The 27,397-nt window shown below is 34.7% G+C and overlaps 1 protein-coding gene across 5 annotated transcripts in view; it reads left to right on the forward strand.

The window, feature by feature from the left end:
• The window catches only part of LOC127846349 (protein phosphatase 1 regulatory subunit 12A-like), a 110,279-nt gene extending 86,445 nt beyond the window's left edge, over positions 1-23,834 (forward strand). For all 5 annotated transcript variants that reach the window (XM_052377521.1, XM_052377519.1, XM_052377522.1 and 2 more), the window contains exons 7-11: positions 1,822-1,947; positions 5,391-5,466; positions 7,004-7,124; positions 19,043-19,163; positions 20,129-23,834. In XM_052377521.1, the coding sequence (XP_052233481.1) occupies positions 1,822-1,947; positions 5,391-5,466; positions 7,004-7,124; positions 19,043-19,163; positions 20,129-21,226 (1,542 nt within the window). In that variant the 3' untranslated portion in view covers positions 21,227-23,834. The remainder of the gene's footprint in view (positions 1-1,821; positions 1,948-5,390; positions 5,467-7,003; positions 7,125-19,042; positions 19,164-20,128) is intronic.
• The last annotated feature ends 3,563 nt before the right edge of the window (positions 23,835-27,397 follow it).

A 27,397-nucleotide genomic window follows, 5' to 3' on the forward strand; every position in this document is an offset into this window, starting at 1 on the left:
ATTTTTGCTAAGGAATTAAACCCCCTTTTCACCATATATATTATAAATAATTTAATATGTATGTACCTATTTGTGTTAATGTAAGAGTTTTTCTTTGACACTTTTCTTAAGAAGTTTTTAGTTTTATTTTCTTTCATGTGAATGCTGGATAAAAGGTTTTTTCAATGATTATTCCATGTCTGGTTAATACTCCTTAGCATTGCATAATTTAAAGTCAGCCTCCACTTCTTTCTGCCCACTGCCCTACAGCACGTGCACATGTTAAACTTTAAGACAATACAAATTGATATTTGGTTTAATGAAGATTTCTTCTTGCCATTGTTATTAGAAGATTTTGCATCCAACTGGTATAAAACAGATCAATATTATTCATTTCAAAGATATAATGCTGTAACTTCATATCTTTTCATGTGCCTTCATTTATGCAAACTGTGTTTGTCACTAATGCACAGAAAAATTCCTGATTCCAGTGTTTTTTGTAATTTCCATTTGGGTACGTACATGATAATTAGATTTGTGATTATTTCTTAGTTATTTAATTTCAATAAAATAATTGTATGACATTCTTAACTCAATAAGTCAGCGTATAAAAAACCTGTCAATATATACTTATAAAGTGTATCATGCCTAGATCCTGGAACATGGTAAGATATGTAAATATTAGTTTTCATCATTATTTTATCAGTGTTGCAAAGCGCAAACATAACATCTCTGAAGAATTTGTGAATTCACAATACCTGTTAATGATGTAAGTATACATGAAGTACACATTGCACAAAGAGATTTTTGACTGTCTAAAATTTAAATAAAATAAAAATTACCACTATAACAAATTGGTACCAAGCAAAGAGTGATTTTGTTTGGGAATATACATTTATTTGGTAAAATCAGGTTCAAATATTTACAATTTCCAGCTCAAATAACAGTATGGATGTACTAAATGTAAATTTACTAAATGTAAATTCACTAAATTTAAATGTACTAAATGCAAATGTACTAAATGTAAATCGCTGTTTGGGTGAACATGGCATATTGCCTGTGTGTAAAGTTATGTCCCAGATTTGCATTTTGCTGTGTACACAGGTTGATCAGGGAAAACTTTTTTGCTTTTATGGTTGTTTTATACGTTGAAAGTAATTCTCTTAACGAACATCCAATTAAGGCAGAAAGTGTTGTCCCTGATAAGCCTTTGAGGCTTTTCTGGGATGACACTTCACAGTCATGCATGCATTAAGTCCTGTTTTCCCAGAGTGACGCTAATTTGTATCAGTTTCATTCCTGCTTTGTACTTTCTTTGTGCATTTATATAGATTTGTGTGGATATGAAATACTTTTTTGTGCCAGGAAATTGTTTCTTGGTCTAATTGAAACAGATGTCTGGGGAAATAGATTCATTAGCTTCTGCCATTTAACACGAAATAAGCAGTTTCCGGTGCTATGTTGAGAACAAAGTCCAGGATCAAAGTTGAAATTGTTTTCTGGTGGGATTATTTTTTGTGTAATTGAGAATCACTTTGGGAAAAATTTGCTTGCTTAATGCATGTGTGTAAAGTGTCAACCCAGAGTTGCCGGTGCAGTCTACAAAGGCTAAACTGGGACAACACTATATGAGCATTAATAAAACCCTGTTTTCCAGAGCAAGGCTCAAATAACAAGGCTCCAGGATTGCCCCCACTGATGTTAGCCTTTAGTTCAGTACATATCCTACAATAAACCCCTTGTGTTTGCCTGTTTAGGTGGAAAGTGTCATCCCTGATTGCAGTCGCCACAGGCTAAATGGGTTGACACTTTATGCATATGCATCTGTTTTCCTGCTTACAGCTGCACGTGGCCGCTGCTAACGGGTACCTGGAGGTGGTGGACTTCCTGCTGAATGAGCACGTGTCTCTGGAAGTACGGGATGAGGACGGGTGGCTGCCAATACACGCAGCCGCATGCTGGCTTCAGGTATTGTGTATATTATTAAATTATAAAAACGTCTGTCTGATTCTCTCAACACCCTTAACATTTCCGTCTAGCCTAAACAGATGCTAACGACTTGAGAATTTCAAAGCCTGGATTGATTAAATCACTCAAATGTTAACAGTTTGAACACTGAACAGGTTCAATTTTCAATCACTGAGTTGTTAATGGATGTTTGTGTTTGTTTGTAAATATCACTATGAATGTCTGAGGTGTGACAATTAAAGATATATACTTGGAATTAAGTCAATGTTGGTGCACCCATTAAAAGCTCCTGATGTGTAAGGTGGCTATACAATTTTGTTCACTCATTATGCCCACCTTCGAAGAAGAGGGGGTATATTGCTTTGCACATGTCGGTCGGTCTGTCGGTTGGTCCGTCCACCAGGTGGTTTTCGGATGATAATTCAAGAACGCTTGGGGCTAGGATCATGAAACTTCATAGGTACATTGATCATGACTCACACATGACCCCTATCGATTTTGAGGTCACTAGGTCAAAGGTCAAGGTCACAGTGACCCGAAATAGTAAAATGGTTTCCGGATGATAACTCAAGAACGCTTATTCCTAGGATCATGAAACTTGATAGGTAGATTGATCATGACTCGCAGATTACCCCTATTGATTTACAGGTCACTAGGTTAAAGGTCAAGGTCACAGTGACCAGAAATAGTAAAATGGTTTCTGGATGATAACTCAAGAACGCTAATGCCTAGGATCATGAAACTTCATAGGTAGATTGATAATGGCTGGCAGATGACCCCTATTGATTTTCAGGTCACTAGGTCAAAGGTCAAGGTCACGGTGACCTGAAATAGTAAAATGGTTTCCGAATGATAACACAAGAACGCTTATGCCTAGGATCATGAAACTTCATAGGAACAATGATCATGATTCGCAGATGACCCCTATTGATTTTCAGGTCAAAGGTCAAGGTCACGGTGACCCGAAATAGTAAAATGGTTTCCGGATGATAACTCAAGAACGCTTATGCCTAGGATCATGAAACTTGATAGGTAGATTGATCATGACTCGCAGTTGACCCCTATTGATTTTGAGGTCACTATATCAAAGGTCAAGGTCACGGTGACCTGAAATAGTAAAATGGTTTCGGGATTATAACTCAAGAACGCTTATGCCTAGGATCATGAAACTTCATAGGTTCATTGATAATGACTGGCAGATGGCCCCTATCGATTTTGAGGTCACTAGGTCAAAGGTCAAGTTTACGGTGACCCGAAATAGTAAAATGGTTTCCGGATGATAACTGAAGAACTCTTATTCCTAGGATCATGAAACTTGATAGGTAGATTGATCATGACTCGCAGATGACTCCTATTGATTTTCAGGTCACTAGGTCAAAGGTCTAGGTCACGGTGACCCGAAATAGTAAAATGGTTTCCGGATGATAACTCAAGAACGCTCATGGCTAGGATCATGAAACTTCATAGGTACATTGATCATGACTGTCAGATGACCCCTATTGATTTTCAGGTCACTGGGTCAAAGGTCAAGGTCACAGTGACAAAAAACATATTCACACAATGGCTGTCACTACAACGGAGAGCCCATATGGGGGGCATGCATGTTTTACAAACAGCCCTTGTTAATTTTTTACATCATACATATTTATATAGAATATTATGTGAGTTTTGGATAAAGATCAAGTTTATTATGTGAGGCTTAGAACCATGGTAGTGCAAGGATTGCAGAGCCGAGCCAAGCTTAAAAAATTGGTCTTTATCCAAAACTCACATAATATTCTATTTATCCTATTATTTCCTACCTTTTTACATTTATTCATATCAAATATCGCATTTTTAAGCTCATCTATTTTTGAAAAAAAATTATGAGCTATTGTCATCACCTTGGCGTCAGCGTCGGCGTCCGGTTAAGTTTTGCGTTTAGGTTCACTTTTCTCATAAAGTATCAATGCTATTGCATTCAAACTTGGTACACTTACTATCATATGGTGACTGTGCAGGCAAAGTTATGTAACTCTGATTGGCATTTTGACAGAATTATGTGCCCTTTTTATACTTAGAAAATTGAAAATTTGGTTTAGTTTTGTGTTTAGGTCCATTTTATTCCTAAAGTATCAAAGCTATTGCTTTCATACTTGCAACACTTACCAACTATCATAAGGGGACTGTGCAGGCAAAGTTATGTAACTCTGACTGGCATTTTGACGGAATTATGGGCCCTTTATACTTTGAATATTGAAAATTTGGTTAAGTTTTGTTTCCACTTTACCCCTAAAGTATCATAGATATTGCTTTCATACTTGGAACACTCACAAACTATCATAAGGGGAGAGTAAAGGGCAATTTGTATAACTTTCATTTTTACAGAATTATGGCCCTTTTTTGACTAAGTAACTTTGAATATATGTTTAAATTATGTGTTTAGATCCACTTTACTTCTAAAGTATCAAGGCTATTGCTTTCAAACTTTAAATACTTTAATGCTATCATGAGGGTACTGTACCTGGCAAGTTGAATTTTACCTTGACTTTTGAATGACCTTGACTCTCAAGGCCAAATTATTAAATTTTGCTAAAATTGACATAACTTCTTTATTTATGATTAGTTTTGATTGATACTTCGACAAAACAACTCTTACCTGACATACCACAATAGACTCCACCCAAACCATCCCCCAAGCCCCCCCCCCCACCGGAATCCCCCCCCCCCCATTTTTTTTTTCTTAAAGATCATCTAATAAATGACCACCACACCCTAACACTATACCCCCCCAACCCAACCCCTCCCCAATTTTTTTTTTAAACATGGTTAAAAAACACAAATATTTTTTGTATTATTTTATTTTTGAAATACTGTCCAACCATCCCACCCAAGAATACCCCCCCCCCCCCCCAAAAAAAAATTAAAAAATAAAACATGCATTTTTTTTGCGTTTTTGGAATAAAATGTGCTCTTGTTTTACGATTTGTTATTCCGAAGTTGACAAAAACAGATTCTGCAATTTTTGGAAAACCCCATATCTGATCTAAAAATAGTGATAGTATATAGCTCAAGTTAATACGATCGTTGTTGTACTAAAGAGTTTCATCTGGTAATAGGATAAAAATATTTCCATGCTTTTTTACGCAGATAAACAGTTTATCTGGACCTCTGACAAATTAATTTAAGCAAAACACATTTTTAAGAATGTTGCAATTCATCAGAATGTTTCATCAAGCAGAGTCAACAGTGAAAAACATTATACTACATGTTATTTTGTTTTTCTTGAAATAGACCTTCAAATTGTTCCTATCTCTTATTATGAATATTTTCAATATATACAACACTGTATTATAAAGTTCACTATAAGACATCAAATTGTTGATGTAATGTCTGTCTCCATAACTAGTGTCAACAGATTTGACTGAAAAAGACACCATTTATTTTCCCTTCTCTATTTTTAGCCAGAGGTGATAGATTTACTGGTAAAGAATGGCTGTGATATTGATGCCAAAACCCGGACAGGGGATACACCATTTGGTAGGTAGCCTTACATCATTTGTTAGGTATTCATACACCATTGGTTAGGTATTCATGCATCATTTGTTTGGTATTCACTCACCATTTGGTAGGTAGTACATCATTTGTTAGGTATTCATACACCATTTGGTAGGTAGCCTTCCATCATTTGTTAGGTGTTAATGCACCATTGGTTAGGTATTTATACACCATTTGGTAGGTAGTACAACATTTGTTAGGTATTCAAACACCAATTGATAGATATTCATACACCATTTGATAAATATTCATACACCATTTGATAGGTATTCCCATATCATTTGGTAGGAATTCATACACCTTTTGATAGTTATTCATACACCATTTGATAGAAATTCATACACCATTTAATAGGTATTCATGCACCATTTGATAGGTATATACATACCATTTGATAGGTATTCATACACCATTTTAAAAGTATGCATACACCATTTGATAGGTATCATTACACTATTGATAGGCATTCATACATCATTTGATAGGTATCACTACACCATTTGATAGGTATCGCTACACCATTTGATAAATATTACTACACCATTTGATAGGTATCACTACACCATTTCATAGGTATCACTACACTATTTAATAGGTATCACTTAACCATTTGATAGGTATCACTACACCATTTGATAGGAATTCATACACCCTTTGATAAATATTCATATGCCAATTGATAGGAATCACTACATCATTTGATAGGAATTCATACCCCATTTCATAGGTATTCATACACCATTCTATAGGAATTCATGTGCCAATTAATAAATATTTATACACTATTTGAAAGGTATTCATACCCCATTTGATAGGAATTCATACACAATTTGATAGGTATTCATACACCATTTGATAGGTATTCATAACCATTTCATAAGCATTCATACACCATTTGGCAGATATTCATACACAATTTGATAAGTATTCACGTACCATTTGATAGGTATTTGTACACTATTTGATAGGTATTCATACGACATTTGATAAATTTTCACATACTTTTTGATAGGTATGCATACACCATTTGGTATTCATACATCAGTTGATAGGTATTCATACACTATTTGATAGGTATTCATACACCAAATCTGGTAAGTCACATTTTATGCACATGCATTAAGACCCGATTTCCCAAAGTGTGGCTCATTTGTTAAGAGTCAAACTTTCAATTAAGTCAGTATATTAAATTTGCTTACATCTGGGAAGTGTATGATAGCTTCTGTTGTTTTATGTCATGACAGGCTCCTTTATTTAATAATGTTGAGTTTTCTATGGTTGAGATTACAGACTTCACAGGCTTTTATGGGAGGACACTTTACGAACTTGCATTAAGCCCTGTTTTCCTTGACTGTGGCTCATATTGTTTTGATTGACCCTCAATCTGTGTTAATTTACTGTAAAACTTTTTCAATTCACTCTCAAACTGTTTTAATTCACCCTCAAACTGTTTGAAATCACCCTTACACTTTATTAATTCACTCTCAAACTGTTTTAATTCACTCTCATACTGTTGTAGATTTGGCTGAGGACCCTGATGTCAAACAGAAGATTCTAGATCTGAAAGATGAAATGGAGAGCCATCGAGCATCAAAATCAAAAGACCACATACGTAACAGACGGCCGATCAATACAAGAGGGTAGGTTCCTTTTTTTGTTCAATAAAAGAATAGCACATAATTATAGTTCCCTGATTTCAATACAGAATTATTCAATTATATTTTAGTTTAGAACCTTCCCACTGATTTTTAAAGTGTGTGGTACTCAACTAAAGTTACAAGCATTGCACAACATTTTGAAAGTAGAGCAACTTTTATTTAGTTCTGTATATGTTAACACTTAAATTTTCTTAACAAGTAAAGATGGAACAATTCACAAGTAATTTATGTCTGTTGCAATAATTCCTAATATCTTCATCGGTTAGAAGAGAGTTATCAATATGTCTTCACTCTCTGTAAATTTGTTAGGAAATGACAATAAATTATTTGTTATACACAATGGATATATTTCTTTGTCTCCTGCCTAAATTTTAATTGTGTAATAATTCAATTTTTATGGATTATCTCAAAATGTTTTTAGAAGTTTGTTGTTTGCATTAAAACTGATTTTTCCTTATACTGTTGTTTTGTTTGCGTGTACAGTAAATGTACTTTGCATAAATTTTGTTTTTTTATGCCCCCGGATCGATAGATCGGGGGTATATTGTTTTTGACCTGTCTGTCTTTCTTTCTTTCTTTCTTTCTTTCTTTCTTTCATTCTTTCTTTCTTTCTTTCTTTCCTTCTTTCTTTCTGTCTGTCATTCTGTCCCAAAACTTTAACCTTACAGTAAAGTTTTGCAATAACTTGAAATATTGAACATAGCAACTTGATATTTGGCATGCATGTGTATCTCATGGAGCTGCTCATTTTGAGTGGTAAAAGGTCAAAGGTCAACAAAAAAAGCTGTGCATTAGGGTCATTGTGTTTCTGAAAAACACATCTCTTTTTCAAGTCATATTTCTAGCTTACATGGTGGGTAGGGGTCTGCAAGATCTAATTTGGTCCCATTTGTTATTGTTTAAAATCAAATATAGGTCATAGGATGTGACTTTTTGTTCTGAATCAAATACGGTTATTCAATGAATGTACAATGTAGCATGTTTGTGTTATCTTAAGCCCAGAATAATGTACCTTCTATACAAATTAAGCAGGCTGTACAACAAATATACAATATACAAAATATACAAAGATTCATTGCTTTATTCAATATACAAGTATATATTCATCCTGGATAATAATCATGTCACATATATATTTAATATTCTATTGTATTCCCCCAAGGAGTGGAAGACTATAAGGATAGCACTTGTCAGTCTGTCCGTATGTCTGGTTATCAATCTGTACATCCCAAAGCTTGTGTTTTGAACAACTGCATGGCTCTTACTCAAACATTCACACTTAATTACCTGTAATATGTGTAGATGATGGCAAATAAATGAATTTTGCTGTGAAACTTTGGCAGAATTATGGCCCATTCTCTGTTTTTCACATCCTGAAGCTTTGTGTATTTTATTAAACAATTGGGTAGATTTCACTTTAAATTTCTCAGCTGAATAACCTTAATGTGTAGATGACCGTTAAGAAAGGAATTATGACTGCTACCAGTTTGGGCTGAATTATGTCCCTTTGTCTTTTTGTCCACTGTGGAATACAAAGTGGATTCGTCTGTTTTCAAACATGTGTTCAGGGGGCCTCTGTGTCTGTTACACATTGCAGTTAATTTAACTTTCTTAGTTTTTTTAGAAAATTGGACTGAAACTTCCTTGTTTAGAATTCTATGAAATCTTTGTTGAATGCCTGAAGCATTTTAATTTGCTTTTTGTATATTAAAGAAAATTTGCTCCAACAAGTTACACTACTAAAGCATTAGCTATTTTTCTGTTTTTTGTTTTGACTGCACCTTGGCTTAAACAGTATGCGGTTAAAGCTTCCATTATATGCCGCTTTTGCCCTGCTTTTTTCTGCGTTGCCCTTTCAGTCAATATTCAAGCACTGGGTCATTGCATAGTTCTAATGGTTCCTTGAATGAGAAACCAGTGGCTCATCAACACAGGTGACAAATGTTTGATTGCTGTAACAGTGAAAATATTAGCTGTGCTCTGGGAAAATGGGGCTTAATGCATGTGCGTTAAGTGTCTTTCCAGATTGATCAGGGTGATGAAGCTTTCCATTTGTTTTGGATTTTCATTTATATGAATTCTCTTCTAAACAAAATCCAATTTATGTGGAGGGTGTTGTCCCTCATTAGCCTGTGCCCACTGCACCTACTAATCTTGGACTACACTTTGTGCTCATGCATTAAGCCCTGTTTTCCCAGAATGCAGCTGATATGAATTAACCGCTTGCCCTTTACAAGTACTGCTCCTTTTTCCCTGTCTTATGGTCAAAGGATCTAAATGGTTCGGTGCTATGTTTTTGTTAACACATTTGAAGCCAAGCCTAGAAGGTTGACCATATGTCTGCATTAAAATGAGTGACACAACTGTTAATGCCATTATGAGTTATGTATTTAAATTATGAAGCACTGATGAGTCTCATAAGAAATATTTTTATTGAATCTAAAGTCGGAAAATCTATCATTGTGTACAATATTTCAGTGTGTGTCCAGTGTTGGCACATCCTTCGAAACATAAGTCACTTGTGAATTTATTTTGTTTGCACTTGCTAATTTTCAATCAGCTTGTAAAGGTTGCTTAAAACCTGCGAAGAACTAGTCAGAAACTTCAAACGTGGTTCCTTAAAGGGTTGGTCTTATATGTGTTGCATTGTGTTTATAATTATTTTGCATTTTAAAATAACAGCATAGCCTCTATTTGAATATTAAACTATTGCCTATGATATGAATTAATGATATAAATATGTGGTTATTTTTTATAATGTTTGGAATCTTGGTGTTATGATCCTTTTTGAAATCTGTACATGTATGAAGCTAAAATTCAATATAAAAATCATTTATTTAGAGATAAAATGCCCCTAAAAAGTTGGTTTTTTGTGTGTACGATTAGCAAACATGTGGATATATCGAGCATTTACTTAAACATGTTGTTGTTGACTTTAATTTACGCACTTTTGCTTAAATGTATAGCAAGCACACAATTGGAAGATGTGGGAAATAAGTTATTGTTTTAGGTTAAGGATTTCATTGAATCGCATAGATCCTTTGTCCAAAGTTACCGCTATATAATCCTTCTTGTATCATTTATCAAATAGTGCCAGAGGTCTTCTGAGAAAGATTAGAATTCTGATTGAAAAAAAATCTGGTATCATTTCGTGAGCAGTATGTTGTTACATGACCGAAATTCATTATTCTGCTAGAAAATCCTGTAAGTCTTTCTGTGCCCTGTTGACTTCACAGTCATGGACATATGAATTAATACTTTAATTAAATTGTAATTAAATATAGTTGCATAATGTGATTCATGTGTTAAATTGATGAATTCAACCAAAAGAGATGCCTGGATCATGTCTCTTTGCCCTGTAAATTTGTGATGTTTTTCACTTTTGAAAACATTTGAAAGTTCATCAGTCAGTTATATGTTAATGTAATTGTATTACTTCGTAATTATTCCATTGTAAGCATCTAATTGTTGTTGTGGATTTTGTTGTTATGAACTGACAGATAAAAACTGGGCATAGTACTAACCTGACTTGACAGTTTGCAATATCATGATTTTGAAGAAATGATGTGCCACGTTATGTTATGACAGCAATCAACACATTTTCTTTGTATCTGAAATCTCAGGATTTTAAAGAACATGCAAGTATTTGATTATTTGTTTACTTCAAAGTGTTGATTTTTTGTCTAATCATGACCTTGAAAATTATGCTATTGACCCTGTGTACGCAGGAGTTCATATGGACAGTTTTATGAGTGTTTGACAGATAAGAACCAGTTTGATATGCCATGTTTGGATTTCTCAAAATTGGTTTTGCCATTTCTGACAAAATTTAATAAAAGGTGTGCATGTTTTAAAAAATGTTGATTTTTGCATGATTATTATTAAAGTGCTGTATTTTTACATTTATCTTATCAAAAGTCGTTTTTAGTGTTTTTGTTTTAGACAAATATGTGGATGGTTGTGTTTGCAGGTCCTCTACTAATTCATCGTTAAAACACAGTCTAAACACACCGAGGTACAAACGGCATGCGTCCAAACGTACAATGTTATCTTGCTTTTGATGTTTGTGCATGCGTGTCTTTAGCTCACCTGAGCACATGGTGCTTATATGGAGCTTTTAGGATATCGTGATGTCCACCTGCTGTCAGTGGGTGCCTGTGTTTGTCAATTGTTCTGTCTAATCTTTTGTGTAAGTACGTCACCAGAGCAAACAATAGATTTTATACATGAAAACTTCAAAAATCTCTGAAACCATAAGGGTCAGGGGATTAATATTTGGTGTGTAACATTATTTAGAGGTCCTCTTCTGTTAAGATTGTTCAAATCATACCAGTTGGGTATGGCTGGCTGCCCTTAGGGCTACTTGTTTCCCTAAGTTGAAATTTAAAAAATGAAGTATTTGAAGATTTAAAATGGCACACAATTTTGGTACTTGTTATGTAACATCATATGGTCCTCCTCTACCATTCAAACATAACAATTAATGCAAATACAATACAGCATTCTTATTAGTCCCCTACCGGTTTCACCAGAGGGGACTTCTGGTTTGCGCTCTGTGTGTCCGTCGGTCCGTCAGTCTGTGAGTCTGTCACACTTTTCTGGATCCTGTGATAACTTTAAAAGTTCTTATTTTTTTTTCATGAAACTTGGAACATGGATAGATAGCAATATGGACAATATGCACATCATTTCATTTCGTTCCTACGTCTAAAATTCTGGTTGCTATGGCAACAAATAGACTAGAAGTACTGCTGAAAATGGTGGTTTTCTGGATCCTGCGATAACTTTAAATGTTCTTAATATTTTTTCATGAAACTTGAATCATGGATAGATGGCAATATGGACATTATGTATGTCGTTTCATTTTGTTCCTACATCAAAAATTCTGGTTGCTATGGCAACAAATAGACTAGAAATGAAAATGGTGGTTTTCTGGATCCTGCTGATAACTTTAAAAGTTCTTAATATTTTTTCATGAAACTTGGAACATGGATAGATGGCAATATTTTGTTCCTACATCAATTCTGGTTGTTATGGCAATAAATAACAAAAATATTCTGACAATGGTGGAATTTCTGACAATGGTGTAGCCAGTAGGGGACTTTTATTGCTTGGCAATAGTCTTGTTTTCTCTGTCCCCTTAAGACGTCATTCAGGTTATTGTGTGTCTGTCACACTTTTCTGGATTCTGCGATAACTTTAAAAGTTCTTCATATTTTTTCATGAAACTTGAAACATGGATAGATATGATATACGTCAAAAATTCTGGTTGCTATAGCAACAAATACAAAAATTAATAAAAAATCAGACAATGGTGGAGCCGGTAGGGGGCAATTATTGTTTATTCTAATACTGTCTCCATATAATATCTGTTTCCTACAAAGTAAAAAACATGGATGAAAACTACAAAATTTACACAATAGTCTCAAAATCTGCACATTACAGTTTAGTTCCAACATATTTCAGGTGAGCAACCAACAGCCATAGGGCTTCTTTGTTTTATTTAATCGATTATGTAGCCGTTTAGTATCACATATGAGTAAAATGTAGTTTAAGGTGGAAATTCAAAGCTATAATTCAGATAAAGTTGTATGGTTAATATGGATTCTATACTTTATTGAGTTATTGTGGCTTTTGAAAAACATGAAATTACATGAAACATGCAAGATCAAGCATTAAGTGAGCCATGCTCTGGGTATACATGGTTTAATACATGTGCTCTAACTTCACATGGTTTAATACATGTGCTCTAAGTTCACATGGTTTAATACATGTGCTCTAACTTCACATGGTTTAATACATGTGCTCTAACTTTCACTTTCCCCTTATTTTTCTTTTAAAGGAAGTCTCTTCATAGTGAACAACAAGTTAAGGGGGGCAATGTCATCCTTGACTAGCCTGTGAAGACTTAGCGCACATGCATGGAGTCCGATTTTCCCAGAGCAACCTCATTTATCTCTATTTTTATGTACCCCACCACTCTTGTGGGGGACTTATTGTTTTGCCCTGTCTGTTGGTTGGTTGGTTGGTTTGCTCCAAATTTAACATTTTTACATAAGTTTTGCAGTATTAAAGCTAGCAACTTGATATTTTTCATGCATGTGTATCTCATGGAGCTGCACATTTTGAGTGGTGAAAAGTCAAGGTCATCATTCAAGGTCAAAGGCCAAATATAAAGCTTCAAAGCGGCGCAGTAGGGGACATAGTGTTTCTGATAAGCACATATCTTGTTTATCTAGTTATTTTATAATGGCTTTTGAAAAAAACAACAACATTGAAGATCAACTTTTAAATATATTATGCTTGAGAATTCGCCTTTTCCCTGAATAACAAACATGGCCATGGTGTGCTTGGTTTGGTGTAGATATGCTTCTATAGTTCTGTTCTGATTTTGTTTGCTCAATTTTGCTTTATCGTATAATTATGTCTGTTGTAATGTAAAATATTTGTAAGTTCACTGTATGTGTAGTGTTTTTATGCCCCCAGGTAGGGTGGCATATAGCAATTGAACTGTCCGTCAGTGTGTCAGTCAGTATGTCAGTATGTGTGTATGTCAGTCTGTCCGTCCGTCTGAAAACTTTAATGGCCATAACATTTTATGCCCCCGAATCGAATGATCGGGGTATATTGTTTTTGACCTGTCTGTCATTGTATGTGTGTGTGTGTCCCAAAACTTTAACTAAAATTTTAACCTTGGTCATAAGTTTTGCCATATTGAAGATAGCAACTTGATATTTGGCATGAATGTGTATCTCATGGAACATTTTGAGTGGTGAAAGGTCAAAGTCGTCCTTTAAGGTCATAAAACTAATTCAAAAACTTTAACCAAAACTTTAACCTTGGTCATAACTTTTGCGATAGTGAACATAGCAACTTGATATAAAAAAATAATTCAAAGCGGCGCATTAGGGGGCATTGTGTTCTGACAAACATATCTCTTGTTCAATATTGAAGTTAGCAACTTGATATTTGGCATGCATGTGCATCTCACGGAGCTGCACATTTTGAGTGGTCAAGGTCTAGGTCATCCTTCAAGGTCAAATGTCTAATATATGGCGTCTGTCCGTCCATCCAAAAACTTTAACATTGGCCATAACTTTTCAATATTGAAGATAGCAACTTGATATTTGGCATGCATGTGCATCTCATGAAGCTGCACATTTTGAGTGTTGAAAAGTGAAGGTCAAGGTCATCCTTCAAGGTCTAATGTCAAATATATGGTGTCTGTCCGTCCGAAAACTTTTACATTGGCCATAACTTTTTCACTATTAAAGATAGCAACTTGATATTTGGCATGCATGTGTATCTCATGGAGCTGACCATTTTGAGTGGTGAAAGGTGAAGGTCAAGGTCATCCTTCAAGGTCAAATGTCAAATATATGGTGTCTGTCCATCCGAAAACTTTAACATTGGCCATAACTTTTTCAATATTTAAGATAGCAACTTGATATTTGGCATGCATGTGTATCTCATGAAGCTGCACATTTTGAAAGGTGAAAGGTTAAGGTCAAGGTCATCCTTCAAGGTCAAAGGTAAAAAAATAATCAAAGCTGCGTTCTCATGAAGCTGCACATTTTGAGTGGTGGAAGTTCAAGGTCAAGGTCATCCTTCAAGGTCAAAGGTAAAAAAAATAAAATAAATAAAAGCGGCACAATAGGGGGCATTGTGTTTGTGACGAACACATCTCTTGTTTGTTATCCCTGCCATAGGCGGAGGGATATGTTTTTGGTGTTGTCCTTCCGTCCGTCTGTATGTCCGGCACTTTTGTGTCCGGAGCCATATCTTGGAAGTGCTTTGGCAGATTTCATTGAAACTTGGTATGAGAATATATATTTATAAGAGGATGATGAACGCCAAATGGCATTGTACACCATCAAATAATAACGGAGTTATGGCCCTTTGTATTTTGAAAAAATGTTGTTTTTTTGTGTCCGGAGCCATATCTTGTGTCCATGAAGTATAATGGTGGGGGATATCAATTCAATGAATTTGCTTGTTTTGTTATTTATTTAACATGATACAAGCTGTGCAAATGTGATAACAACACAAAGATTCTTGTAAACAAAGTGTGTTTTTTTTGCGAATTATCACTTAAAAGAATAGCATTTCAAATTAGTGTGTCTTGTTTTATCTGAGTCAGCTTTGCACCGAGATGTGTTTTTATTGTAATAGTATTATAAAAGGCTGTGCAAGTTCAGTCAACTTAACATTAAAAAGTTATCATCTGTGAAGATAAAATGACAATTGTAATAATTTCTGAATCTCTTTTAATTCAATTAAGAAATGAAATGCTTAAGTGAGCTATAAATAAGACAAAAATCTCTGAATTGTCTAGAAAGTGGAAATGCTAACATAAAATTATGCATTCATTTTTTTTAGGAAAGGTGATTTTTGTCCGTTTACAATTTAAGGCTGGAATCAAAATTGCTAGCAATATGTTTGAATCTTTTCAACAAAAATGTATCCCCGTAGCCCCTTAAATGAAATCAGATTAATATGTATGATGAGTAACGATTGTTTGCTTGAAATCAGATTAATATGTATGATGAGTAACGATTGTTTGCTTGAAATCAGATTAATATGTATGATGAGTAACGATTGTTTGCTTGAAATCAGATTAATATGTATGATGAGTAACGATTGTTTGCTTGAAATCAGATTAATATGTATGATGAGTAACGATTGTTTGCTTGAAATCAGATTAATATGTATGATGAGTAACGATTGTTTGCTTGAAATCAGATTAATATGTATGATGAGTAACGATTGTTTGCTTGAAATCAGATTAATATGTATGATGAGTAACGATTGTTTGCTTGAAATCAGATTAATATGTATGATGAGTAACGATTGTTTGCTTGAAATCAGATTAATATGTATGATGAGTAACGATTGTTTGCTTGAAATCAAATTAATATGTATGATGAGTAACGATTGTTTGCTTGAAATCAGATTAATATGTATGATGAGTAACGATTGTTTGCTTGAAATCAGATTAATATGTATGATGAGTAACGATTGTTTGCTTGAAATCAGATTAATATGTATGATGAGTAACGATTGTTTGCTTGATTTGTGTTTTATTCATTTTAATGCTGAAAAATCTCATATAACATTTGTTTAGATTTTCACTTTCTGGCTTTTTGTTTTGTTTGTTTTTGTTCAGATTTGAAATTAAACATAACTGAAAAATGTATATATATTGATTTGTATGAGTAACTTCAATAAATTTTAATTTGTTCGATTTTAAACTTAATGTGTACAGTGTCTGTGAAAAAGTTAAATTTAAAATGTTGAAATAAATATATTATAGATGTTTGGTAATAAATCAAATCAGAAGTTAGGTTTTTTAAACATGAAAACAGATGGGTTGTTTTAACACAAGTTTTTTTTATGTTTGCATACCTACACAGATACTATATGTATCAAAGGTTATTAGCCTACATGTAGATAGATATTGTGTTTGTAGCCAATATTTATGTTAGAATGTTTTATCTTGTAGATACAAAAAGTATTTTATTGCTTGAACCATTAAAACATTTTTAAAAATCTTGCATGTTGAATGTTAGTAAGGAATGATATATACCCATATGTGTATAATATTTAAGCAACTTTGTACGATAAATATTTAAATGTTTATTATAGACTTCTAATACAAGTTCTTTACATATTAAGATTGATAAGTTATATTTATAAATGTATATATATATATACTATATTTATTTTTTTTATCAGAAATATGTTGCTATTATTTTGTTTATGTAATGAGTGGTATCAGAATAGATCATGTAATTACCAATTTTTCCCATAACGCTGCTGTCTGATTGGATTATCCGCCCCTGCAACTTTATTTGTCATACATGATAACCCGTCATATGCAAGTTAACTCTCAACTATTCAAGAACAATCAATTTTTTTTCAATTGACAAAACTTGTGTTTTTTTTGCGGATTTTCAAGACATAGCTTTTTAATCCTCACAGCAAAATAACATCAATATTTAGTGTGAACGCTTGCATTATGTCGTCAGAAGAAGAGAAAACGACTAAAGTTCAATGAGCTTTAAACAGGCCAGCAAATAAAGCAGTGTTGTGGCTTTTATAGTTTAAAAAATTGCAGCTTTTAAACACATGGCATTGTAGTTATAATAATTTACTAGTATTTTTCTGCATTTCATCCCTGCATGAACTGTTTTTTATTTATTTTTTCGGCGTTAGCTGTATTAAGCCAGCTTTTCACCCTGACTTGACCTTTGTAAGTGTCCAATAATATTCAAATAAAATTTCCCGCGGCTAGGTACGAATGAATACACTTCATTTATTCCATTGGCTGATTTGAGTATAACACCAGAACATTGGAAACATATCCGCGTCTTTGTAACACTGTTTTACTGCATGAAACAATTTTATCTCTAATGAAAAGGCTCAATAGATAGAACAGTTTTACAATCAATTTTCGACATAAATACAGTTTGTGCGTTCACCTTTTATTTTCAGAGAATTACCAGCGCAAAAGCGTTTATACTAAAGGCTATATCCTCATATTTAGTACTTACTTGCATTGCATTTCAACCCGCGAGGTTTCGGGTCAATTTGCGGCCAGAGTGTGAAAGTCAGAGTTTATATACAGTTTATCACCGGAGTTCGCAGAAGGGGTTGCGATCTTTTCATTGAAGGAAAAAATTGGAATCTATGCTATTTTTGTCTGATGGAGTAAATAGTTCGTTTAGTCGCTTTGTCGATATATCAATATTTTAGCCACAGCTGTTGCCTTGGTCGTGTACAGTTGGCGTAAACAAGCCGTCGTTTCAGCAGCAGAATTGTTACCTAACTTTAATGCATTGCATTCCAATCCGCAAGGTATCAAGGTCAGTTTGCGGTCAGTTGCAGAAATCTTTATATAAACGCCGTCTCGTAAACTTTGTGCACTTGAAGTCTGTTTTGATCAGAAAGATACTAAATAAAGATATTCGGCGATATTATTGTGGTAGGTCAATCATCGATTTTTAATATGTTTTCAACATTTGCATGATAAGGACCAATTTTGATAAAATTAATTAGAAATATTTATCCATTTAGACCAGTTTATTAAGCATGAGCACAATAATTCACTATACTATAATTATGCAATTAAATAAGATTCGAGTATTGCCGGCTGACCTATATGCACTCGTTTATTTTCATGTTTCTTGTGTTTTTCTATTCTGTAAATATAGATATCTGAGTAATAATATCACATAAAGCAAAATAAGCCACGAAATCTGGCGCAACACCCCGTAATTGATTTGCTTGTGATGTAGCTAAGAACTGCGAAGAAAAAAGGCATCCGCTACTTTTTATCTCATAGAGATAACTTTTGATCGTTCATAAACATCGACCACAATCAACGCCGTATATCTTTTTTAAAGATATTTCTTGTTTAATATGCGAGTTGATTTGTTTGGAAGTATTTTGCAGAGCACCAACATTTTCTAGCTGTGATAGCTTCAATGTTTTTTTTGTAACAAATTAGAATTTTTCTATAAACCGGTAACCAAACAGCGGTAAAGTTACAAAAGAGATTAATATAGCTTAAAGCTCACATATTGCTTTGTTATTTCTTGAAAATAAAAGATATTTTAGATTTTGGCCAACTTAAATTAATGCGTCCATTGTGATTGGCTTCACGCCATGGCTCGTTAATAAGGATAATAGCAGTATTCTTTGCAGCTTGTTGACTTCTAGCAAGTCATTATATCATGATATGCTGGTCTTTTTCAGTGCATCCATGCGCACGGATTATGCGTCGATACAGCGTACATCAATAAGCAGTGATTATATCTCTCTTGTTGTTCTGTTTCAGTGTGTCAATATGGTGTACGCCCATACGAAGTGATTATATCTTTCTTTTTGTTCTGTTTCAGTGCGTCAATACGGCGTACGTCCATGCGCAATGAGAAGAAGCCACTGTTCAGGAAAGAGGCCCAGGAGGAGGCCAAACACTTCGGCATGATCAGCAACGACCAGGAGGCCTTGGACCTCATTGTAAGACTCTTTTGACATCCATATTTAAATCTTTCTCACCCAGAGCAATTTGACAAGTTTGCAGTCCCTTTCAATTTATTATTAAATTAAAGACCTTTCTTGGACCCAGATATCACACTCACTTTCCCAAACAAGATATCACACTTTCTGTGTCCCTATATCTTTTACAGTGCCAAGACTCTTCTTCTCCAGATATGGCCCTCTGAAGGCCCAAATACTGTACTGTTGAGGCCCTGATATTTCTCTCTTTGGGCCCAAATTTCACACTCTCTGGACCTCATATTACATTTTCCGGGATTCATTATTGCACTGTCCGGGCCCAAATATCTCATTCTCTCTTCACTGATATTGCAGTCTCCATGTCCTGTAATTGCACTTTCCGGGCCCAAATATTTGAAAATATCTTAACGTCAAGCTAGCTCACTTTGAAGAGAGCTTGACTACAAATATGTGGATCATGTTTGATCTCTTTACTGGCCACATACCTTGTCAAGTTGTGGGTTGATTGGTCATGAGATCTTCTTTACGGCCATTTTCTATTTCCTACTGAATCAACTGAGGCTTTTGTAAATTACTGCATAAGTATGTGCATGTTGTACCTTAAGCTAGTTTTACCAGGAAAAGTGTGATTGGGTTAACTGAAATACTGTTTACCACTTTACAGTGGTAACAAAATCCAACTTAAACTCAGCAGACAATCAGCGTCTGCTAACTATTATGACCAGATTAGCTGAAGTTCAGTATTTTTCTTTTGTTATCTTGAAGGGGCCTATTAACGGGTTAAAGTATAGGCACATTTAAAAACACTTAAATAAAATAAGACAAATTATTAACGAAGATTTTGTGAAAAACTGTGCAGACTGCACAGTCTAATCTTAGACAACACTTTGCAAATACATGAAGCCTGGTTTTCCCGGAGTGCAATTCAAGTGTATTGCTTCAAACAAAGTGTTGTTTTATTTCAGGATGACGATGAACTGATCCCTTCTACCAGTATAGACGACGTAAATATCAGCATAATAGACGACATCTCAGAAAAGCATCAGAGGGAATCCCCTGAGAAAAACAAGGTCAGCAAAACAGATTTCTCAAAACCAGACAAGGTGGTTTCTCCTAGCACTGAAAAGCAGAAAGTCGACAAAACTGATACCTCAAAACCAGACAAGGCACTCTCCCCTAGCACAGAGAAACAGAAGATAAACAAAACAGATTCTGCAAAACCAGACAAGGCCATTTCGCCTAGCAACAAAAACACAAAAGTTGTTCAATCAAAGGAATCCCCCAACGCAAAGAACGCCTCACCCGACAACAGGCGTGCTCAATCGCAAAGTATGACACACAAAAATCATTCTTCAGACTCAGAGAAGCAGAGATCAGACCCACCGGGTAAAACCGATCACAAAACGGAGCACAATCGAGAGCCAATACATGTGCAGATGGGTCATGCGGACTCAGGGGGTAAATCTCTGCAGATGGAGGATAAACAAAAAGACTCTTTGAGTAAGCCTTCTCCTGGGGGACAGGATGAGACAAGTCCACCATCGGGGACGGCTGGGAATCCTCAGCTGAGGCATTTACAGACTGAAGGGGAAGGGAAGCCCGTTGTTAGAACGGCATCGTTTCAGAAGAAGCGGGAATCCCAGAGACTTCGCAGTCTGGAGAACCATTTGGCCACCACAGCGGAAGGTGATGAGTCTGGGAGGTACACCAGTGGGACAAACACTGGAACACTGGCGGATTTGAAGAAACAACGTTTGGAGCAGCACAAGTTTGGATCAGGGACGGAAGGAATGGTGGCAAACTTGTTCCTGACAAGTTTGTCGACGGACCCACGCAAATACAGTTCTGGCACGCCAAGTTCCACTTCAGCCCCGCCCAGCAAGGATAAGGTTCAAAATGGACGTAGCCCCAGATCCAATAATAACAATAACAACAATGGCCAGTCACGACCGCCCACATTTATTTCAGATAACGGACCTTTACGGAGATTTAGTGCGCCCGCTTCGGCACCTGTTATCGGAGAAGATGACAAGTTCAAAAACGATTGTTGCGTAATTTTGTGATGAGCTATTTCGATGCATTCCAATATTCATACATTTGTGTTGCTTGCAATATACATTAGAGTTAGGGAGGTGTCATAAATAATAAATGGTTGCAGATATTTTAGCTGTTTAATTGTACATTTATTTTAGTATGATTTCTTAAAATATAAAATTTATAATATAAAAAAATGTGTCAGTTGTAAACCTATACAAAAGTCTATGTTATACGCATTCCATGGCAAAAATCAGAATTTGACATTACATGTACATGTCAGTTTGTCAAATGAATTATGAAAGTGGCAATAACTATTTTTGCTCAGTCATTTTTGTTTAACTGAAAATGTTATCCATTTCAAAGGTTTAGAATTAAACATATTGTATGCTTATGAAATAACTGTTAGTTGAATAATGGAACAATAAATTGAAACGAGCTAAAAAATTAAAAAAAATCTACATAACTAAAAAGTCATACTCAGAATACATCTACTACTAGTGATTTGTCTCAACCCCGCACAGTTGGATGGTATTTTAATCTTAATTTTTATAAGATTTATCTAAGCCGCTTTGACCAGTCCAAGGTCGGGGACAAATAAAAAACATCAATACTTTTGAGTCCTCATAATTTTGCTACTGTAAATGTTTCTGATTTTCTCTTGTAGAAATAAATAAACAGAAATAAGATTCTTCATTGTACTTAAATACATAAAGCAGCATGGACAGCATTTATTCAGTTTTATAATTTACATTTAAATGCTTATGATAAAAATTTAATTTTACACATGGATGTTTATAATAACAGCATGGGGTTTATAAAAAACAAACTGTTGTTACACATTGCATAATATTAAAATGTAAATGTGTTCAATTGTGTTATGAAATATTTTATAAAGGAGATCTGCATTTTATTTTATATATTGTCATGCTTCTAATTACAAATATATGTGATAATATTTGTTTTCTTTTCTCTTGGCAAAATTATGAACCATTTATAAGTCTATTCTGTTATTTTTATATGAAAAATGTTGATATACAGGTGATTAGAACAATTTATATCAACATTTAGAACTGTATGTAGGGTAATTTATTAATGTTTAGGCAGAATTTAAAATAGAAGATTATACCGTATTGTTTTATATTTCAAACATGTTAGCTAAATTTTAAATAATTTTTTTCTTTTAGTTCATACTGATAATAAATTATGTTCTTGTTATTAACGCTTAAGTTGGAGTTTATTTTGTCTTTGTGGTAATGCCATGCAATCCAAAACACTTTCTATGTAATTGGGTGTCTTTTTAATGTTATCTTCAAAGTTAGTTTTAATATATAATAAATTCTATAGTTATTAACGATGTAAGTTGTAGTTGTTTAAAGAAAAATTGCGTACAGTTTTATATGTCACTCAGTTGAATCGACGAAAATTGTTAAATTAACATTTACATGTCAATTCAGCATTTATAAATATAAATTTCATGTAACAATTTTTCAATGGAACTTCCAAAGAACCATCTTAGTTTGTCAGCACAAAACATTCATGTTGACAACAGATAGTGAATAACTTCTGTTTTATTTTCTTTATTGGATGAATGTGTTTCCATATAACAGGTACTAATATTCTGATCACTATTGTATTTATAACCACACTTCCTCTGGTCAGTCTCTGACAAATAACACGTACAGTAAATAATTGTTTACATCTACGACAAATAATAAAGTCCAGGCTTTCAGTGACTTAACTCCTGTCTATTAAAGGGACTTGTTCACACATTTTGGCATGTTTTGAAGATTGTCATTAAAATGATACGAGTTTCAATACAAAACAAAGAAAAGAAAAAAAGTCATCCACACCACAGCTCGTACCACTGACTCTTGGAGTCATCCACACCTAAGCTCATACCACTGACTCTTGGAGTCATCCACACCTAAGCTTGTACCACTGACTCTTGGAGGTCATCCACACCACAGCTCGTACCACTGAAAGACCAGCACTTAAATCACTCGGCTATCCGTGCTGACATGTTACTTTTGTAGTTTCTACTTAATATCAGCAATTCCAAATTAAACAACTGTTTAGCGCTTGTAACGCTGTATAATTTTAAAGTTTGTTAATCACCAAAAGATGCATATAATGCATATTTTAGAGCATGGTAAATGTTCAGTATTACTGTTCTTGCAAAAAACATAACTACACTGAAAATTTGCAAATCTGAAACATTTCTTTTCAATTGTGTCATTTATCAAAACGTGAAAGGGTCCCTTAAAGTCCTGTCCATCAAACTTATGCCTTTATCTGATTCTAGATCGAAGTAATAAGAAATAGTCTGGACAGAAATGTATTAGAGCCTTGCTCTGGGAGAACTGGGCTTGAAGCATTTGCATAGTGTCTTCCTAGATTAGCATGTGAAGTCTGCACAGTCTTTGGGAGAACTGGGCTTGAAGCATTTGCATAGTGTCTTCCTAGATTAGCATGTGAAGTCTGCACAGCTCTGGGAGAACTGGGCTTGAAGCATTTGCATGGTGTCTTCCTAGATTAGCATGTGAAGTCTGCACAGCTCTGGGAGAACTGGGCTTAAAGCATTTGCATAGTGTCTTCCAAGATTAGCATGTGAAGTCTGCACAGCTCTGGGAGAACTGGGCTTGAAGCATTTGCATTGTGTCTTCCTAGATTAGCATGTGAAGTCTGCACAGCTCTGGGAGAACTGGGCTTGAAGCATTTGCATTGTGTCTTCCTAGATTAGCATGTGAAGTCTGCACAGCTCTGGGAGAACTGGGCTTGAAGCATTTGCATAGTGTCTTCCTAGATTAGCATGTGAAGTCTGCACAGCTCTGGGAGAACTGGGCTTAAAGCATTTGCATAGTGTCTTCCTAGATTAGCATGTGAAGTCTGCATAGTCTTTGGGAGAACTAGGCTTAAAGCATTTGCATTGTGTCTTCCTAGATTTGCATGTGAAGTATGCACAGCTCTGGGAGAACTGGGCTTAAAGCATTTGCATAGTGTCTTCCTAGATTAGCATGTGAAGTCTGCACAGTCTTTGGGAGAACTAGGCTTAAAGCATTTGCATTGTGTCTTCCTAGATTAGCATGTGAAGTCTGCACAGTCTTTGGGAGAACTAGGCTTAAAGCATTTGCATTGTGTCTTCCTAGATTAGCATGTGAAGTCTGCACAGCTCTGGGAGAACTGGGCTTAAAGCATTTGCATAGTGTCTTCCTAGATTAGCATGTGAAGTCTGCACAGTCTTTGGGAGAACTAGGCTTAAAGCATTTGCATTGTGTCTTCCTAGATTAGCATGTGAAGTCTGCACAGTCTTTGGGAGAACTAGGCTTAAAGCATTTGCATAGTGTCTTCCTAAATTAGCATGTGAAGTCTGCACAGCTCTGGGAGAACTGGGCTTAAAGCATTTGCATTGTGTCTTCCTAGATTAGCATGCGAAGTCTGCACAGTCTTATCAGGAACAACACTTTCTGGGTTTGTGTTATTAGTCCCCTACCGGTTTCACCGGAGGTTTGCGCTCTGTGTGTCCGTCAGTCAGTCAGTCTGTCACACTTTTCTGGATCCTGCGATAACTTTATAAGTGCTCAATATTTGTTAATGAAACTTGAAACATGGATTGATGGCAATAAGGACATAATGCACGTCATTTCATTTGTTCCTACGTCAAAAATTCTGGTTGCTGTGGCAACAATTTTTTTTCTTAAATCTGACAATGGTGGAGCCGGTAGGGGACTTATATTGCTTGACAATAGTCTTGTTTTTATTAAAAGGGAGTCTCTTCTTAGCAAACATCTAGATAAGGCAGAAAGTGTTGACCCTGATGAGTCTGTGGACCAAACAGATTTTCACAGGCTAATCTGGGAAGACACTTAAGTTCATTTATTAAACACTGTTTTCACAGAGGATGACTCGTGTAATTTAATATTGTTAGTTGCTTTCAACATTTTATTTAATATATGAAATTGGATGTGCAAGTAGACATTCATGATTGTATACATATTTATCTCAACATGACATTCAAATCATATCAATAATTTGCTTGTAAAGTTCAATTTTTATTTCTGTATATTAGATACCTTTAGAACTTATCATACAAAAGAACAACGCAAAATGCTCCTTTGATTCCAATTCACTGCAATATTGAAATGTTAATGTTCATCATCAAATTCCCAAATAATTCCATTTGTATCATTCCATCATAAGTTTAAAAGCAGTTTTTTTCCATCCATTTATGAGCTAAACATTTTGGCAAGGTATAATATTGTTTGTGATAGGTATAGGTTTATATTTGAAATTGTGAACAAAGTTTGTTACCTGCTTTCAATATATAAACAGATTGTTAGATTTGTTGTGGGGTTTCCATGTACATAGACAATTTTATACATTGATTAATTTTGTGAACCATATTTTGAAAGTATGTCATATGAACTGTTTTTGCCATTAAATATATCATTATGAGCACAGAAAAAATATAACTTATATAAATAAGAATGGTTTGTTGTTTGTTACTCACAGCATGTTTCAGAAGTCAAAATCAATTCTTCAATTCATGAAAAAGCCAAAAACGGGTACTGTAAAACCATTAAATTTGTGTGGTACGAATTTTCGTGGATTTCTTTGGTCAGCTGAACCACGAATTCAAGTACCAACAATTATTTATACATTTTTAATCCGAAATCGGTCATTTCTGTTTTTTGATTGAGAGATGCTAGTTATGTTGTTTTCTTGATAAGTGTTTGGGAAATAATACTTTTTAAATCAAGCACGGTATTTAAACTGTACATCAACGATGGTTTTCTTTTACCTGACATCGTCATATTAACAGTTTGCAGATTTATCACATATGTCAATTAGTGCCAATTAAAGTTAAAAGAGACATAACGATTTTCACACGTGTATTTTGGGGACCTTATTACTCAATTGTTACTACTAGGGGACAGATTGCGCTGAGAATTGCAAATATTGTCAAAACAACATTGATGGCAATTAGCAAGAGGGGACCCACAAGTGCGCTGCTTTATCACTCTTATGGACAATTATCGGCAACACTGTCATGCTTCAGTGCATATCAACCTCAAGTCTTGCTGTCAACACAGAAAGCAGATTATGCTTTGTTATTACCCTGGTTGTTTTAATACAAGTTTAAATATTATGACGGTCAGACTTCCCTGAAAATTTGAAATCCACGACATTACATGTCAACGAATTAGTTGTTCATTATTAAACCACGAAATTTAATACCGACGAATTTCTATACGTTTACAGTATTTGTTTCATTACGACTATTTTTGAGCAGAGGTTTTACATTTTGTATGTGAGTATCATTATATTAGCCTTTGTAACAAAATCCTTAAATTATGTACCTGATGTTAACGATTGCCACATTCTGGGGATCACATGAACAATATCAACTCTCAAAGTGCAATACCAAGTACATAACCAATCTCAGGTTCTGGTATTAAACTACTTGCCCATCAATCAGGTGTCTATTGTTATCATTGGTATCATGTGCAAGTCAGTTGAAAAACATTACATATGAATTAATGTATTTGGTAATTAAACTTCATACACTAGGTATTGGACTTGTGGGTAGAGACATTGAGTCTCTTGGTTCAAAGGTATGGAGCTTGTCCATTAAAGACTACTGGCGACCTCATGAATTCTCTACCTATATGTTGCTAGAAGGGGATGCCAGCCTCAGTGCAACTGAAACGTTATTTTTTAATAACAATATAATGTTAAATACATTGCCATTCTAGCCAGGTGTTTTTCGTTTTGAAGACACTGCAGTTCTTACTACATGTACCCAAACTTCCGTTTGTACAACCTGTACATAAGGGTAATCACAAGAAATTACAAGTGCTAACATAGGAACTTTTCAAACTCGTCCAAGACATCCTTGGGAAAAATCTTCTGACCAAGTTTCATGATGATCGGAAAATAAATGTGGCCTCTAGAGTGTTATCAAGGTTTTATAATATATATATATATATATATATATAAGGAAAATTGCCATGCCCCAGCATGGCCATGTTTTTCAACCAACAGGAACCATTTTCTATACTAGTCCAATATATAATTGGGACAAATCTTCTGACCAAGTCTTGTGATGATCGGACAATTATTATGGCCTCTAGAATTTAACAAGGTTTAATAATAGCCATATAATGAAAAATATACTGTCTCCTGGTGGCAATGTTTTT

The sequence above is a fragment of the Dreissena polymorpha genome, chromosome 9, assembly GCF_020536995.1.
Source record: "Dreissena polymorpha isolate Duluth1 chromosome 9, UMN_Dpol_1.0, whole genome shotgun sequence".
Classification (NCBI taxonomy): domain Eukaryota; kingdom Metazoa; phylum Mollusca; class Bivalvia; order Myida; family Dreissenidae; genus Dreissena; species Dreissena polymorpha.